Source organism: Myxocyprinus asiaticus, chromosome 5 (assembly GCF_019703515.2).
Source record: "Myxocyprinus asiaticus isolate MX2 ecotype Aquarium Trade chromosome 5, UBuf_Myxa_2, whole genome shotgun sequence".
Taxonomy (NCBI): domain Eukaryota; kingdom Metazoa; phylum Chordata; class Actinopteri; order Cypriniformes; family Catostomidae; genus Myxocyprinus; species Myxocyprinus asiaticus.
The window spans coordinates 1,317,710-1,330,822 of record NC_059348.1 but is presented as its reverse complement, the minus strand read 5'-3'; the positions used below and the strand labels follow the sequence as shown (position 1 = coordinate 1,330,822).

Here is a 13,113-nt window from a genome sequence, read left to right as displayed (position 1 = left end):
GTTTAAATTATGGTACAAAACAGTAATTGGGTGTTCCCAGAATTCCCTGTGTGACCCATTACATTTCATTATATTTTATGGGAATAGTTGTTACTTCTTATCTTTAATATCAGTTATGTACTTTGGGGTGTTCTGTGTTATATTTTATGTGGTTTGGTTAATGTTTATTGCATAATTTTAGTGTTTAGTGTTTGTGTGAGCGACACTGAGCACTGTCTCTACATGTTTATTGGTCATTGCTCCTGGAAGGGCCTCTATTGATGAACGTCATGTCATCATGTGCCCTTTTGTAATTACGACTGTGATTATTTATACATTATAAAGCGAAAAACAGATTTTTATAGTTTCAGAAGGTTAATGTATTAAGTTTATCATTTAATAATATAAATGACGGAACTGCACCGTAAAATATACCGTAAAAACGACAGGTTTAATCTGTAAAATTTACAGGTTGTTCTGTAAAGTTTACATTTTTACATAATTATTCTGGCAACCACAGCTGCCAGTTTGTTTTTTGTTTTTTTTACAGTGCATGACATCAACCATAAACATCGAGTACACAGTTGGGATACTGGACAAACTGATCAAAATTATGCATACTGTAAGAGTTGTACAAATTGTACAAGCATTAAAAATTTATTGGTTTTGTAGACACTTTTGTTCAAAGCATCTTACATTGCATTCAAGGTATAAATTCTCTAAGCATATACAGTATGTTCCCTGGGAATCAAACCACTGCCTTGTTCATCCAGTTCAGGAACATTAGTTTACTGTTGCATTATTTCACCATAGCATTATTTTAGTCTCTCACTGATCTCATTGCAATTAAGTCTTTTTAGTTCTCAATGCAACGCCTTTCTACATCTACGATTAATACAATTCAAGTAAAGGCATTGGTTACCCAAAAATAAAAATTGCCATCTACTCACCAATGTTGCTCCACCCATCAGATTGTTTTTTTTTTTGGTCAGGCAAATCCCTTAAACTGTGTTTATTTATTGGGGAAAGTTCATAAACGGTTTAAGCAAAACCAGATTAGCACACTTAAATATTTGCTCATAACCTTGATTTCGCTTTGCATGTAAACTCCTTTAAAGCGCCATCACATTTAACTTTGCATGGCGAAACACCTCAGGGTGAAATACGGTCATCTCAATGAGAATCCACGTGGTGAAGAATTTCCCCTTACGGATTTTGTGTGGAGTTTAAGTTTGGCAAACTTTGACTAGCGAATTCGCCGTGTTGACCAATAGGAAGTTGCTTGGTTTGGTAATGACGGCCAGTGTACAGCTACGCTGAATAATCCCAGTGGACAAGAATATCATTTTAGCGGAGAGTTTTTTTTAAAACTTCACTCTCCCAGAGTATAAAGTGCAGCATTAAAAATAAGTTGCTTGGCAATTAGATTTTTGCTGGTTTTACACGCACTCAACAACTGCCCGTGCCTTCTTCACCCACTGAATTTCATCATGCAAAGGTAAATGTGACTGCACCTTTACACCGCGTTTTGGAGGCTTTTTTAATGTGCACGTTTGTTTACATTAAAACTGGTGGAAATATAAATGTCAAAATCTCATGTAAACACGATTTTCTTGTGATGTCAGGTGTTTATAATGATTTAATTTTTGACAGTTAGCAACATTTTAATTTTGCAATTTCGTCTTGTGCGACTGGCACAGAAAATACACACTTTAAATTTAGGTTTGTCAAAGCTATTGGTTTTGAAAGAATTGAAATATACTGTACAACCTGTTTGTTATTCATTTTTATATTAAGCCTTTGGAGCTTAACAGTCAGAATCACAATCCTTTTTCACTATAAGGAAAAGAGAAGCTAGGACATTAAGCTCTTACTCTTATTTTATAATCCTCAGAAGAAAATAAAAGATACGACATGGACTAATGGAGCAACATGAGAGTAGATGATGACAGAACCATTCCACAATAATATAAGTAATTTAGTACTTTTGCTAGGCCAACTTAAGAAATGCATTTCTACAAAAATGGTGGCACCAATATCAATACTTTCACATCCCTTAAATATCTTCACCACTCAAGTAATGTATTTTAGCAAATTACACCATGTCAGGAGAAATTCCATCTTTGCTAATCTTGGGGCAAGACCCTCTTCTCATCCTGGGTCAAGAAACTTTGTCCAACTTTGGGCAAGACGCATTTCTCATTTTGGGGCAAGATATTTTGCCTATTTTGGGGCAAGTAACTTTGCTCATATTGGGTCAACAAACTTTGTTCAACTTTGGGCAAGACACTTTTCTCATCTTGGGGAAAGCCACTTTGCTCATCTTGGGGCATGAAACTTTGTCCAACTTGGGGCAAGACACCCTTCTCATTTTGGGGCAAGACACTTTGGTCATCTTGAGGCATGAAACTTTGCTCATTTTGGGGCAAGAAAATAAACTGTGACAACTTTGGACACCTTTGCAGATTTAAATGCCTCAGTAGATGACTGAATTGTGTGAAACTCCAGCCACATGAAAGGCATTGGTATGGCTTCTCCCCGGTATGCACTCTCTCATGTTTTTTCAGGTTTCCAGACATACTGAAACTCTTTCCACAATACGAGCACTTGTACGGTTTTTCTCCAGTATGGGTTCTTTGGTGCATGATCAACTCACTGGCTCTAGTATAGGCGTTCCCACACTCAGAGCACACATGAGCTTTCTCACCAGTATGTTTTTTCAGGTGGTCTTTAAAATAGCACTGCCATAAAAAACTCTTCCCACAAATAGTACACAAATAAGGCTTCTCATCTGTATGAATTTTGACGTGTCTTCGTAGGTGTGCTACCAACATAAATTTTTGACCGCACTGATCGCAGTTAAACGGTCGTTCTCCAGAGTGTGCGAGCAGATGAGTTTTGAGACTTGTTGCATGTGTGAAACTCTTTCCGCACTGAGTGCATGTGTAAGGCTTCTCTCCGGTGTGAATTCTTATGTGATCTGTCAGGTTTGCTCGGTGTGTGAATCGTTTTCCACACTCATGGCATGCAAATCGCCTCTCTCCAGAGTGAATTCTCATGTGGTTCTGAAAGTTTCCTTTGTGTGCGAAAGTCTTGCCACACTGAAGGCATAAGAAAGGCTTCTCTCCAGTGTGAGTTCTTATGTGTTCCTCGAGGTGTAATTTTTGTTTAAAACTCTTTCCACACTGAGGGCAGATAAGAGTCGGTTTTTGTGAGAAATTATTGTCAGACTCAGAGCAGCTAAAAGATTGTTCTCCAGTTAAGAAAGTCTCAGATTCTTGATACTGATATTTCTCTTCCACTTCATTCGGTTCTTGACTTTCCTCTTTCACTTCCATCAGATCTAAAATGAACACAATATCAAATATCAAGAGTGACATATGTGAATTAAAGGAAAGCACAAATTAATAACAGACAACAACAGTGATTTATCATAATCAACTTGCCCTTAAACTATGTATGAGTTCCTTTGGAACACAAAACAAGTTATTTAGCAACCAGCCAGGAAACGTAACATGCAATGCCATTACAGCATGTGAAAGTGTATTTTATTTTATAATTTGTTTATCATTATTATTATAACATTTTAACTTGTAAAATGTATAAAGTCCACATTTTATCAATTAATATGACATGAAATCGCATATATTCTGATACCAGCGGTCACTGTTTGAAATACGTTGTACAAAGTATTTATTTATTAATTTTTATTTTATCCCCTTTTCTCCCCAATATGGCATGCCCAATTCCCACTACTTAGTGGGTCCTCGTGGTGGCGCAGTTACTCGCCTCAATCCGGGTGGCGGAGGACAAGTCTCATTTGCCTCCGCTTCTAAGTTAGTCAATCCGCACATCTTATGACGTGGCTCACTGTGCATGACACCGCGGAGACTCACAGCATGTGAAGGCTCATGCTACTCTCCACGATTCACGCACAACTTACCACACGCCCCCATTGAGAGCGAGAACCACCAACCACGACGAGGTTACCCCATGTGACTCTACCCTCCCTAGCAAACGGGCCAATTTGGTTGCTTAGGAGACCTGGCTGGAGTCACTCAGCACACCCTGGATTCAAATTCAAACTATTCAACCCAAAACAATCAAGATGGTGGCCCGTGTTGCAGTGTTGTAGTACCCGAGACTGGATTTGGATATTTTAATGGTCTTGTCATGGACTCTTGAACAAGTATGGACTTGGACTTATCCCTGAGTCCCTTTTCAAAAAATATACCATAAAAGCTTCGACTTATCTGACAAACATTTCTCTGACTGACAATATCAGCGATTACAACGTGTGTCCCATATTTCAGTCGGCTGCGCAGAATCAGAACTAGTGATGCCCGATTCACGAATACATCATTCTGAGTTGGTTCTTTTCAGTGACTTGGCTAAATGGTTAAAAATGTCTGATTCGATTCGATATTCATTCCTATTTGTTCGGACAACTGTCTCACTGAATAATTTGCAGCAGTTTCTCACTCAGTAAAATAGCATTGGGATCAGAAAACAGAGAACAAACCAATTGTTGGATGAAGTGGATATTTACCGTCAATCATATGAAGCAAAAGACTACTTTTTGAGGTAACTTTGAGAAACCATTGGTGCTGTCATGGTAAAAAGGGTCTGTTCACACCAAACACATTATTGTATCCATCCACGTTGTTTTTCAGTTGCTTTTCTATGTAAACGTGCCAAATGGACGTCTTTGATTGTTGCAACATGTATCGCTGTGTTTTCGGTGTCTCATGCAGGAGCTTTGTTAAAATCTTATCTCGAGACACCTGTGTTCTGTTTGACTCTATTCCTTGCACTGCACTGGTCAGAACAACCTCTAAGTCTTCTCTTAGTCATGCAGAAATTCTTACTTCATTTTAATTAATGGAAGACAGTAGTGCAATTAAAGAAATTGTAAACAAATTGAATGTAAAGGTTTAGTTTCACTTTCTGCATAAACATTGTCATATTTAATACATTATTGTTAGGTTTATAGGCCCTTTTTTTTTTGTTTTTTTTTTTTAAATGTTCTCCCCTTTTTCTCCCCAATTTGGAATGCCCAATTCCCAAGGCATTCTAAGTCCTCGTGGTGGCACAGTGACTTGCATCAATCCGGGTGGTGGAGGATGAATGCCTCCGCATCTGAGACCGTCAACCCACGCATCTTATCACATGGCTTGTTGAGCACATTACCACGGAGATATAGCGCGTGTGGAGGCTTCACGCCATCCACCGCGGCATCCATGCACAACTCACCACGCGCCCCACCGAGAGCGAACCACATTATAGCGACCACGAGGATGTTACCCCATGCAACCGGGCCAATTTGGTTGCTTAGAAGACCTGGCTGGTCTCTCAGCACGCTCTGGGATTCGAACTCGCGAGCTCCAGGGGTGGTAGTCAGTGACTTTACTCACTGAGCTACCCAGCTCCCACTGACATATTGTTAACACGGACCTAATTGTAATACAATTGTGTTTACTTAACCTAGGATGTTGTTTTTATTTCATTTTTATTCTCAACAGATAATACTGTTTAACCAACATAAGCTTAAGCAAATACTAAATTAGGTATTTTTGATATATGGGACTAGAGTCAATAGTTGTTTAAACTATACATTTAATACATTCATAAACAGTCTTGTCTCAGACTTTGCCTTTTCTGGTCTCAGTCTTGACTCAAACTTGACCTACACTGGTCTCGGCTTGGGCTTGGCTCGTATGACAGGTTGTTGTGCCTACTATCCACTTTGATAGCATTGTTAAAGATAAATGTTACTTTGTGCAACCTTCACATTGCATTCCTTCAAAGGTGACAGGAAGTTTACTTGGAACCGTTTCCGGCGGCGGAACACGAGGACAACTAAATTTTAGACTGTACATGGAACTGCGATTTTTTGCATGTGCAGTATGAAGATTTAAGTGTTTTCATACATTTCAGTGTGGAAGAGCACCTATTTGAAAACATTTAAAAATGGCAGAGTGGAAGTAAAGCGTTTTGAAAATGTATCCTGATTAATGTGGAAGTAGCCCCTATCAGACAAGGAGTGCAGCGAGCATCTGATGCGTTTTAGTTGAGCGCACATTAACGAGTCGAGTAGCACAGTTTCTTTACCACATCTGTGCAATGTGATAATTCCTTTTTTTGATCAACAAGCGGTAAAGGTAAAGGACAGAAAGGATATTAAAAGTAGGGATGTGCAAGACTAGTCGACTAAACGGTACTGCTTCTGCTAGTCGCCACTAGAAACAGTAGTCAGTTAATTACTTTTAATTACTTAGGATGCGCTATATTTAAAAAATAAAAGGCTACGCTTAAATTACGGTCATGTAAATGTCACTAGGGCTGGGAACTGCCACAGAGCTCCTGATTTGATATTACAACGATATTTACTTGCTGATTCGATATGTATTGCAATTCTGTAAGTATTGCTATTTGATGTTTTGATATATTTAGTTAACTTCTCAGAAAGAAATGTGTATTGAAGAACAGTTGTATCTGAAATGACATTTGTTTTCACTCTGTATTGTATAATGTGCAGGCTAAAGTTAGGGATGTGCAAAACTACTAATTGACCAGTGGGTGCTATTAGTTGACTCATCAATGTTAAGGAACCCATGTATAATTAGGCTGCATTATGTCCATGTTACCCAATCAAATGTGAATTATAAGGACACATGAATGCTGAGCACAGCCATTTAAAGGGTAACTAGCAGATATTCCATAATTAAATAGGCTAAATATCTATAAACTATTAAAGTTTAATAGTTTGCGCATCCCAGAAACAAATGACGTGCTTCACTATAACCGGAGCTCATGACACAGGGCGATCCTCGCTGCATATTCAGAAGTGCACAGCTGTTAGATTATAAGTATTGCGGGGGTACAACATGTTGTTCATGGCATCCAACAGTTTAATGAGCCTTTTTACAGCTAAACTATTATTTAAAGCAGTGTCAGACAGAATGTGCAGAATGATTCCTGACAAATACCCTTCATAACACCTCACAAATAAACCTGTGGATTATGCATAGTAACAGGGACATTGATCACAGCAGAGGATTTTCACATCTGACAGTGAACAAACTGCACTGAACTTAAAGAATTAAAGAGAAGAAACTTCTCAGAGAGAAAACCTGTTCATGCTGAACTCTGCCAATCTGTCAATCATTGTATTAGCATTAAGCTAAACGTGTAATGTTTTTTAAATAAAGATTTTTCATCAGGGAGACTATTTTAAAACAGTTTGTCTCAATCACAATTTGTAACTGAACAGATTTTTGTCCCACCCCTAAATGTCACTATTTTAATTGTCGAGTTTAAGTGTCGAGCGTGCCTTGGTTATTTACAAAAGAAGTTGTTGAGAATTGTAAATGTTTATTGAACGCACAAAGTAAGTGAAAAGCATGATTCCCTCCCCAGTCGTTTAAGTTTTATCGCGTGAGGGGATACGTTTAATATTTGCTTCTAGTAAGACTGAGAAGGCATGGAAATGATATATCAAAATAGCCTGCATAGGGTGTCGTTCAGTCCAAATGGGCCCGCAACTTAAAATGAGTTTGACACCCCTGCTCCACATAATGTCCCAATGATGCTTATTCAGAATCAGAATGAGCTTTATTGCCAAGTATGCTTACACATACAAGGAATTTGTCTTGGTGATAGGAGCTTCCAGTGCAAAAACAATACAGCAACAAGACATAGATAATAATAAAAAATAAAATAAAAAAAGGGAATATAAAATAAAGTATATATAGAAATACACAATAGGACAATATATACAGTTGTGCTCAAAAGTTTGCATACCCTTGGAGAATTTGGTAATATATGTACCATTTTAAAGAAAACATGAGTGAGCAGACAAAACACATTTCTTTTATTTCTTATGGGATTCATATTCAACTGTAGGTTATAACAGAATGGCACAATCATAAAACAAAACATGGCAACAAAGAAAAAAATTTAATTACCCCTGTTCAAAATTCTGCATACCCTTAGTTCTTAACACTGTGTATTGCCCCCTTTAGCATCAATGACAGCGTGCAGTCTTTTGTAATAATTGTCTATGAGGCCCCAAATTCTTGCAGGTGGTATAGCTGCCCATTCGTCTTGGCAAAATGCCTCCAGGTCATGCAAAGTCTTTGGTCGTCTTGCATGAACCGCAAGTTTGAGATCTCCCCAGAGTGGCTCGATGATATTAAGGTCAGGAGACTCTGATGGCCACTCCACAACCTTCACCTTTTTCTGCTGTAACCACTGGACGGTCAACTTGGCCTTGTGCTTAGGGCCACTGTCGTGCTGGAAAGTCCAAGAGTGTCCCATGCGCAGCTTTCATGCAGAAGAATGCAAATTGTCTGCCAGTATTTTCTGATAACATGCTGCATTCATCTTGCCATCAATTTTCACAAGATTCCCCATGCCTTTAGAGCTCACACACCCCCAAAACATCAGTGAGCCACCACCATGCTTCACAGTGGGGATGGTATTCTTTTCACTATAGGCCTCGTTAACCCCTCTCCAAACATAACGCTTATGGTTGTGACCATAAAGCTCTATTTTGGACTCGTCACTCCAAATTACAGTGTGCCAGAAGCTGTGAGGCGTGTCAATGTGTTGTCGGGCATATTGTAACCGGGCTTTTTTGTGCCATTGGCACAGTAAAGGCTTCTTTCTGGCAACTTGACCATGCAGCTCATTTTTGTTCAAGTATCGTCGTATTGTGCTCCTTGAAACAACCACACCGTCTTTTTCCAGAGCAGCCTGTATTTCTCCTGAGGTTACCTGTGGGTTTTTCTTTGTATCCCGAACAATTCTTCTGGCAGTTGTGGCTGAAATCTTTCTTAGTCTACCTGACCTTGGCTTGGTATCAAGAGATCCCCGAATTTTCCACTTCTTAATAAATGATTGAACAGTACTGACTGGCATTTTCAAGGCTTTGGATATCTTTTTATATCCTTTTCCATCTTTATAAAGTTTCATTACCTTGTTATGCAGGTCTTTTGACAGTTCTTTTCTGCTCCCCATGGCTTAGTATCTAGCCTGCTCAGTGCATCCACGTGAGAGCTAACAAACTCATTGACTATATATACACAGACACTAATTGCAATTTAAAAAGCCACAGGTGTGGGAAATTGACCTTTAATTGCCATTTAAACCTGTGTGTGTCACCTTGTGTGTCTGTAAAAAGGCCAAACATTCAAGGGTATGTAAACTTTTGATCAGGGCCATTTGGGTGATTTCTGTTATCATTATGATTTTAAAATGAGCCAAACAACTATGTGATGATAAATGGTTTCATATGATCACTATCCTTAAATAACAGTTTTTTGCATGATCAGTCATATTTTCAAAATCAATGCCAAAATTTCACAATTTCTGCCAGGGTATGCAAACTTTTGAGCACAACTGTGTGTGTGTATATATATATATATATATATATATATATATATATACAGTGCATCCGGAAAGTATTCACAGCGCTTCACTTTTTCCACATTTTGTTATGTTACAGCCTTATTCCAAAATGGATTAAATTAATTATTTTCCTCAAAATTCTACAAAGAATACCCCATAATGACAATGTGAAAGAAGTTTGTTTGAAATCTTTGCAAATTTATTAAAAAAAAAAAATGAAAAAAAAAAAAACATCACATGTCATAAGTATTCACAGCCTTTGCCATGACACTCAAAATTGAGCTCAGGTGCATCCTGCTTCCACTGATCATCCTTGAGATGTTTCTACAACTTGATTGGAGTCCACCTGTGGTAAATTCAGTTGATTGGACATGATTTGGAAAGGCACACACCTGTCTATATAAGGTCCCACAGTTAACAGTGCATGTCAGAGCACAAACCAAGCCATGAAGTCCAAGGAATTGTCTGTAGACCTCCGAGACAGGATTGTATCGAGGCACAGATCTGGGGAAGGGTACAGAAAAATTTCTGCAGCATTGAAGGTCCCAATGAGCACAGTGGCCTCCATCATCCGTAAATGGAAGAAGTTTGGAACCACCAGGACCTTCTGATCAGTAACCCAGAGCCTTAACCGCTGAGCCACCACTGCCCCGTGTATGTGTATGTGTGTGTGTGTGTGTGTGTGTGTGTGTGTGTGTGTGTGTGTATATATATATATATATATATATATATATATATATATATATATATATATATATATATATATATATATATATATATATATATATATATACACACACACACACACACACACACACACACACGTATGTACAATATACAAATACAAATCTGTTATATACAGAAGCAAGGGACTGTAATGGCAGAAGAGGTAGGGTATGTTGGATAAATATAAATAAACTAAGCTGTGTATTGCACATTAATTATTGCTCAGTGGGGCAGTTTTTTTGGGGGGGGGGGTTCTCCCCTTTTTCACATGCCCAATTCCCAATGCGCTCTAAGTCCTCGTGGTAGCGTAGTGACTTGCCTCAATCCGGGTGGCGGCGGACGAATCTCCACGTCTGAGACCGTCAACCCGTGCATCTTATCACGTGGCTTGTTGAGCACGTTACCGTGGATACCTAGCGTGTGTGTAGGCTTCACGCTATTCTCCGCAGTATCCACGCACAACTCACCACTCGCCCCACCGAGAGCGAGAACCACATTATAGCGACCACGAGGAGGTTACCCCATGTGACTCTACCCACCCTAGCAACCGGGCCAATTGGTTGCTTAGGAAGCCTGACTGGTCCTGTGAGATGGTAATGCCCAGAAACCTGAAAGACTCCACTGCTGCCACAGTGCTTTTTATTGTTGTGTGGCAATGATCCAGTATATTTCTGTCTGGTGGGGCATGTAATGTGCTGTTTGTATTTGGGCAGTTCACGTGAGAGGTTTGCTTTGAAAAATCCCCAAGAATAATAATAAGCACGCCTGCTCATCTCCCTCGCCTGTGTCTCTTGAACAACAAAGCTGCGCCTCCAACTAAAATGTCCTGCAAAGCGTCTGAACAGTCTAAAACAGGGAAAAGATTGTCTGGTATGTGCTGCCGAATGTTCAGCAGTTCATCCCTGGTAAAACTGATTGGAAAAAGATGACTAAACACAGGACAAACAAACAAAAACAACAAAAGAATTGGAGAACTCCACACCGAGGCTGCCATCCGCGGCGCCATCTTGATCTAAAATGTCAAAGTGCGCGTGCACGAGAGAAAGATTAATTTATTGATTTTAGATGGGCAATTGCATATGTGAAATATTTTCATTATTTTTGGGGATATATTGAAATATAAGGGTATAGATTTATTGAAAAGACATTATTTTATTTACATTAAAGGCCTTCTATGTTATGCTTTCTGTGCTTATCAATGGAATTAGTCTCATCAGTTCATTGATTCAGTTGAAATGATTCTTTTCTGGGGTTTAAGAATTTTAGACTGTGTGGTTGATATGAATTACACTGTCATCTGAATTTCTACATCAAAATTTCAATGATGACATTCAATTGATAAGACTGAGAGAAGGGAATTTTACAACCAGATTTTTGTTCATTTTAGAATTGTCAGTCGCATCTGCAGGAATCCATCAGTAATTCATGTTTTAAGCCATCTTTACACTGCAAAGGTGGCACAGAAGCTGCATCTGAAGTGGCATTTAGTTGTATTAGCAGGCATAAATGCATTTACACAGCAGTTACAACTGCATAAATAATGTTATGAGAGGAATGTTTTAAATATAAAATTCTGAATATAGAAATATGAAATGAATGAAAATATGAAGTTATACTTTTAAATATGAAACTCAGTTATGTTCCATGTTCCACCATGACAACAACAAAGTTTAAAACTGCTCTGATGCTGCATTTCATCTACACAGAAACAAAGCAGCATCAGAACTGCCTTTGATTCTAGGGGCTGAGGTGGGTCAGAGCAGGCATCATTTAGTCTGGCTGTGTAAAGACAACTGCAGAACTTTTTTTTTTTTTTTACATATTTTTGGCACTGATTTAAAGGGTAAATGTGCAGATTTCAGTGGAATGGCTTTAAACATGTTTGCAGTGCCAATGCACTTTGATCTGCTTTTTTGTTGCAAAATATAATGCATAAGGGAGGGTGATATGGCACATTCATTAAAACAGAACAGTTTAAAATGGAATGCCATTTAAAAAATGGCTTGCCGACAATCCAAATTGAAGACCAACCTCTTTGTTCCTCAGTACCATCATTTAGTATTCTGTATGGTTCAGGATCATCCACGTCCCCGATCTCCACTTTAATAAACTCCATCTTCACAGAGAGCTTTTCCTGCTTGACTTCACTGGAGATGTGACTCAAGATCGCTGTGCAGGCATGAAGTTCCAGATCTATGACAAAATTTGTAAATATTTCGATTTCATGCAACTCGTGTTCTTCTCAAGGCAAAATGAAATGACAAGCATGTCCCTTGACTTTTCAGACATGCTTGTCACTACATTTTGCCTTGAGAAGAAGCACGAGTTGCATCGACTACTTTATTCATACTTTAAGTTCAAATGTGTCCCCATCATCTGCAATTGTATTAAAAAGATGAACTAACATATTCATTAAAAAGTCTTCTTTACTCTGTTCACAATAATATGATGGTGAGAAAACTTTCATTTCAGGGTGAACTATTTCTCTGATGCAGAGATAAAGTGATTTAAGAATATAACGTCTATAATGAAGGTGCTAATATATAAAACACAACCCCATTTGTTGATGTAAACAGGCCGTACAGTCTTACAACATTCGGTTATAATCCACATTACTTGAGTGAATTGTTTCAGTAACATCACCATTTTGTTGGAGCGCATTTGTAAAAGCTTCAAACCACTTTTAGACGTTTTGTATGTTTGTTTTTACACCTTAATGCTGAAGCGCTAGAAATCACCTACCTTTCCTCAGCCTTTTCAACAGCACGGAGCCACGGCGACAGTGTGACGTCACCACTGGACGCGAAGCAAAATAAAAGTCCTTGGGGTCATAATTCAAGTCATTATTATTTTGTCTTTTTATTTTGTTGACATTTGTGAGCCTAAACAGAAAATGACTAGACTTCTGTTTTGTTTACTCTTACAAAAATGAACCATGGTTTCACTTCAGTAACTACAGTTTTACCTTGGTATTTAGTTAAACCATAGTTACCAAAC

The 13,113-nt window shown here is 38.5% G+C and overlaps 1 protein-coding gene across 1 annotated transcript; it reads right to left on the bottom strand.

Moving 5' to 3' along the window:
* Positions 1-951: 951 nt before the first annotated feature.
* Positions 952-12,910, bottom strand: LOC127440799 (oocyte zinc finger protein XlCOF6.1-like). The gene is made up of 3 exons (XM_051697711.1): positions 12,859-12,910; positions 12,148-12,309; positions 952-3,322 (listed from the first exon to the last, which is right to left on the bottom strand). The coding sequence occupies exons 2-3, from the start codon at positions 12,230-12,232 to the stop codon at positions 2,106-2,108; spliced, it is 1,302 nt and encodes a 433-aa protein (XP_051553671.1). The 5' UTR covers positions 12,233-12,309; positions 12,859-12,910; the 3' UTR covers positions 952-2,105.
* Between the last annotated feature and the right edge of the window lie 203 nt (positions 12,911-13,113).

Bases quoted from the DNA above. Each gene is read 5' to 3' on its own strand.
- LOC127440799 (XM_051697711.1), bottom strand. From the start codon at position 12,232: ATGGAGTTTATTAAAGTGGAGATCGGGGACGTGGATGATCCTGAACCA. The intron at 3,323-12,147 runs GTTGGTCTTCAA...TGTTCATTTTAG, and splicing joins TGGTACTGAGGAACAAAGAG to ATCTGATGGAAGTGAAAGAG.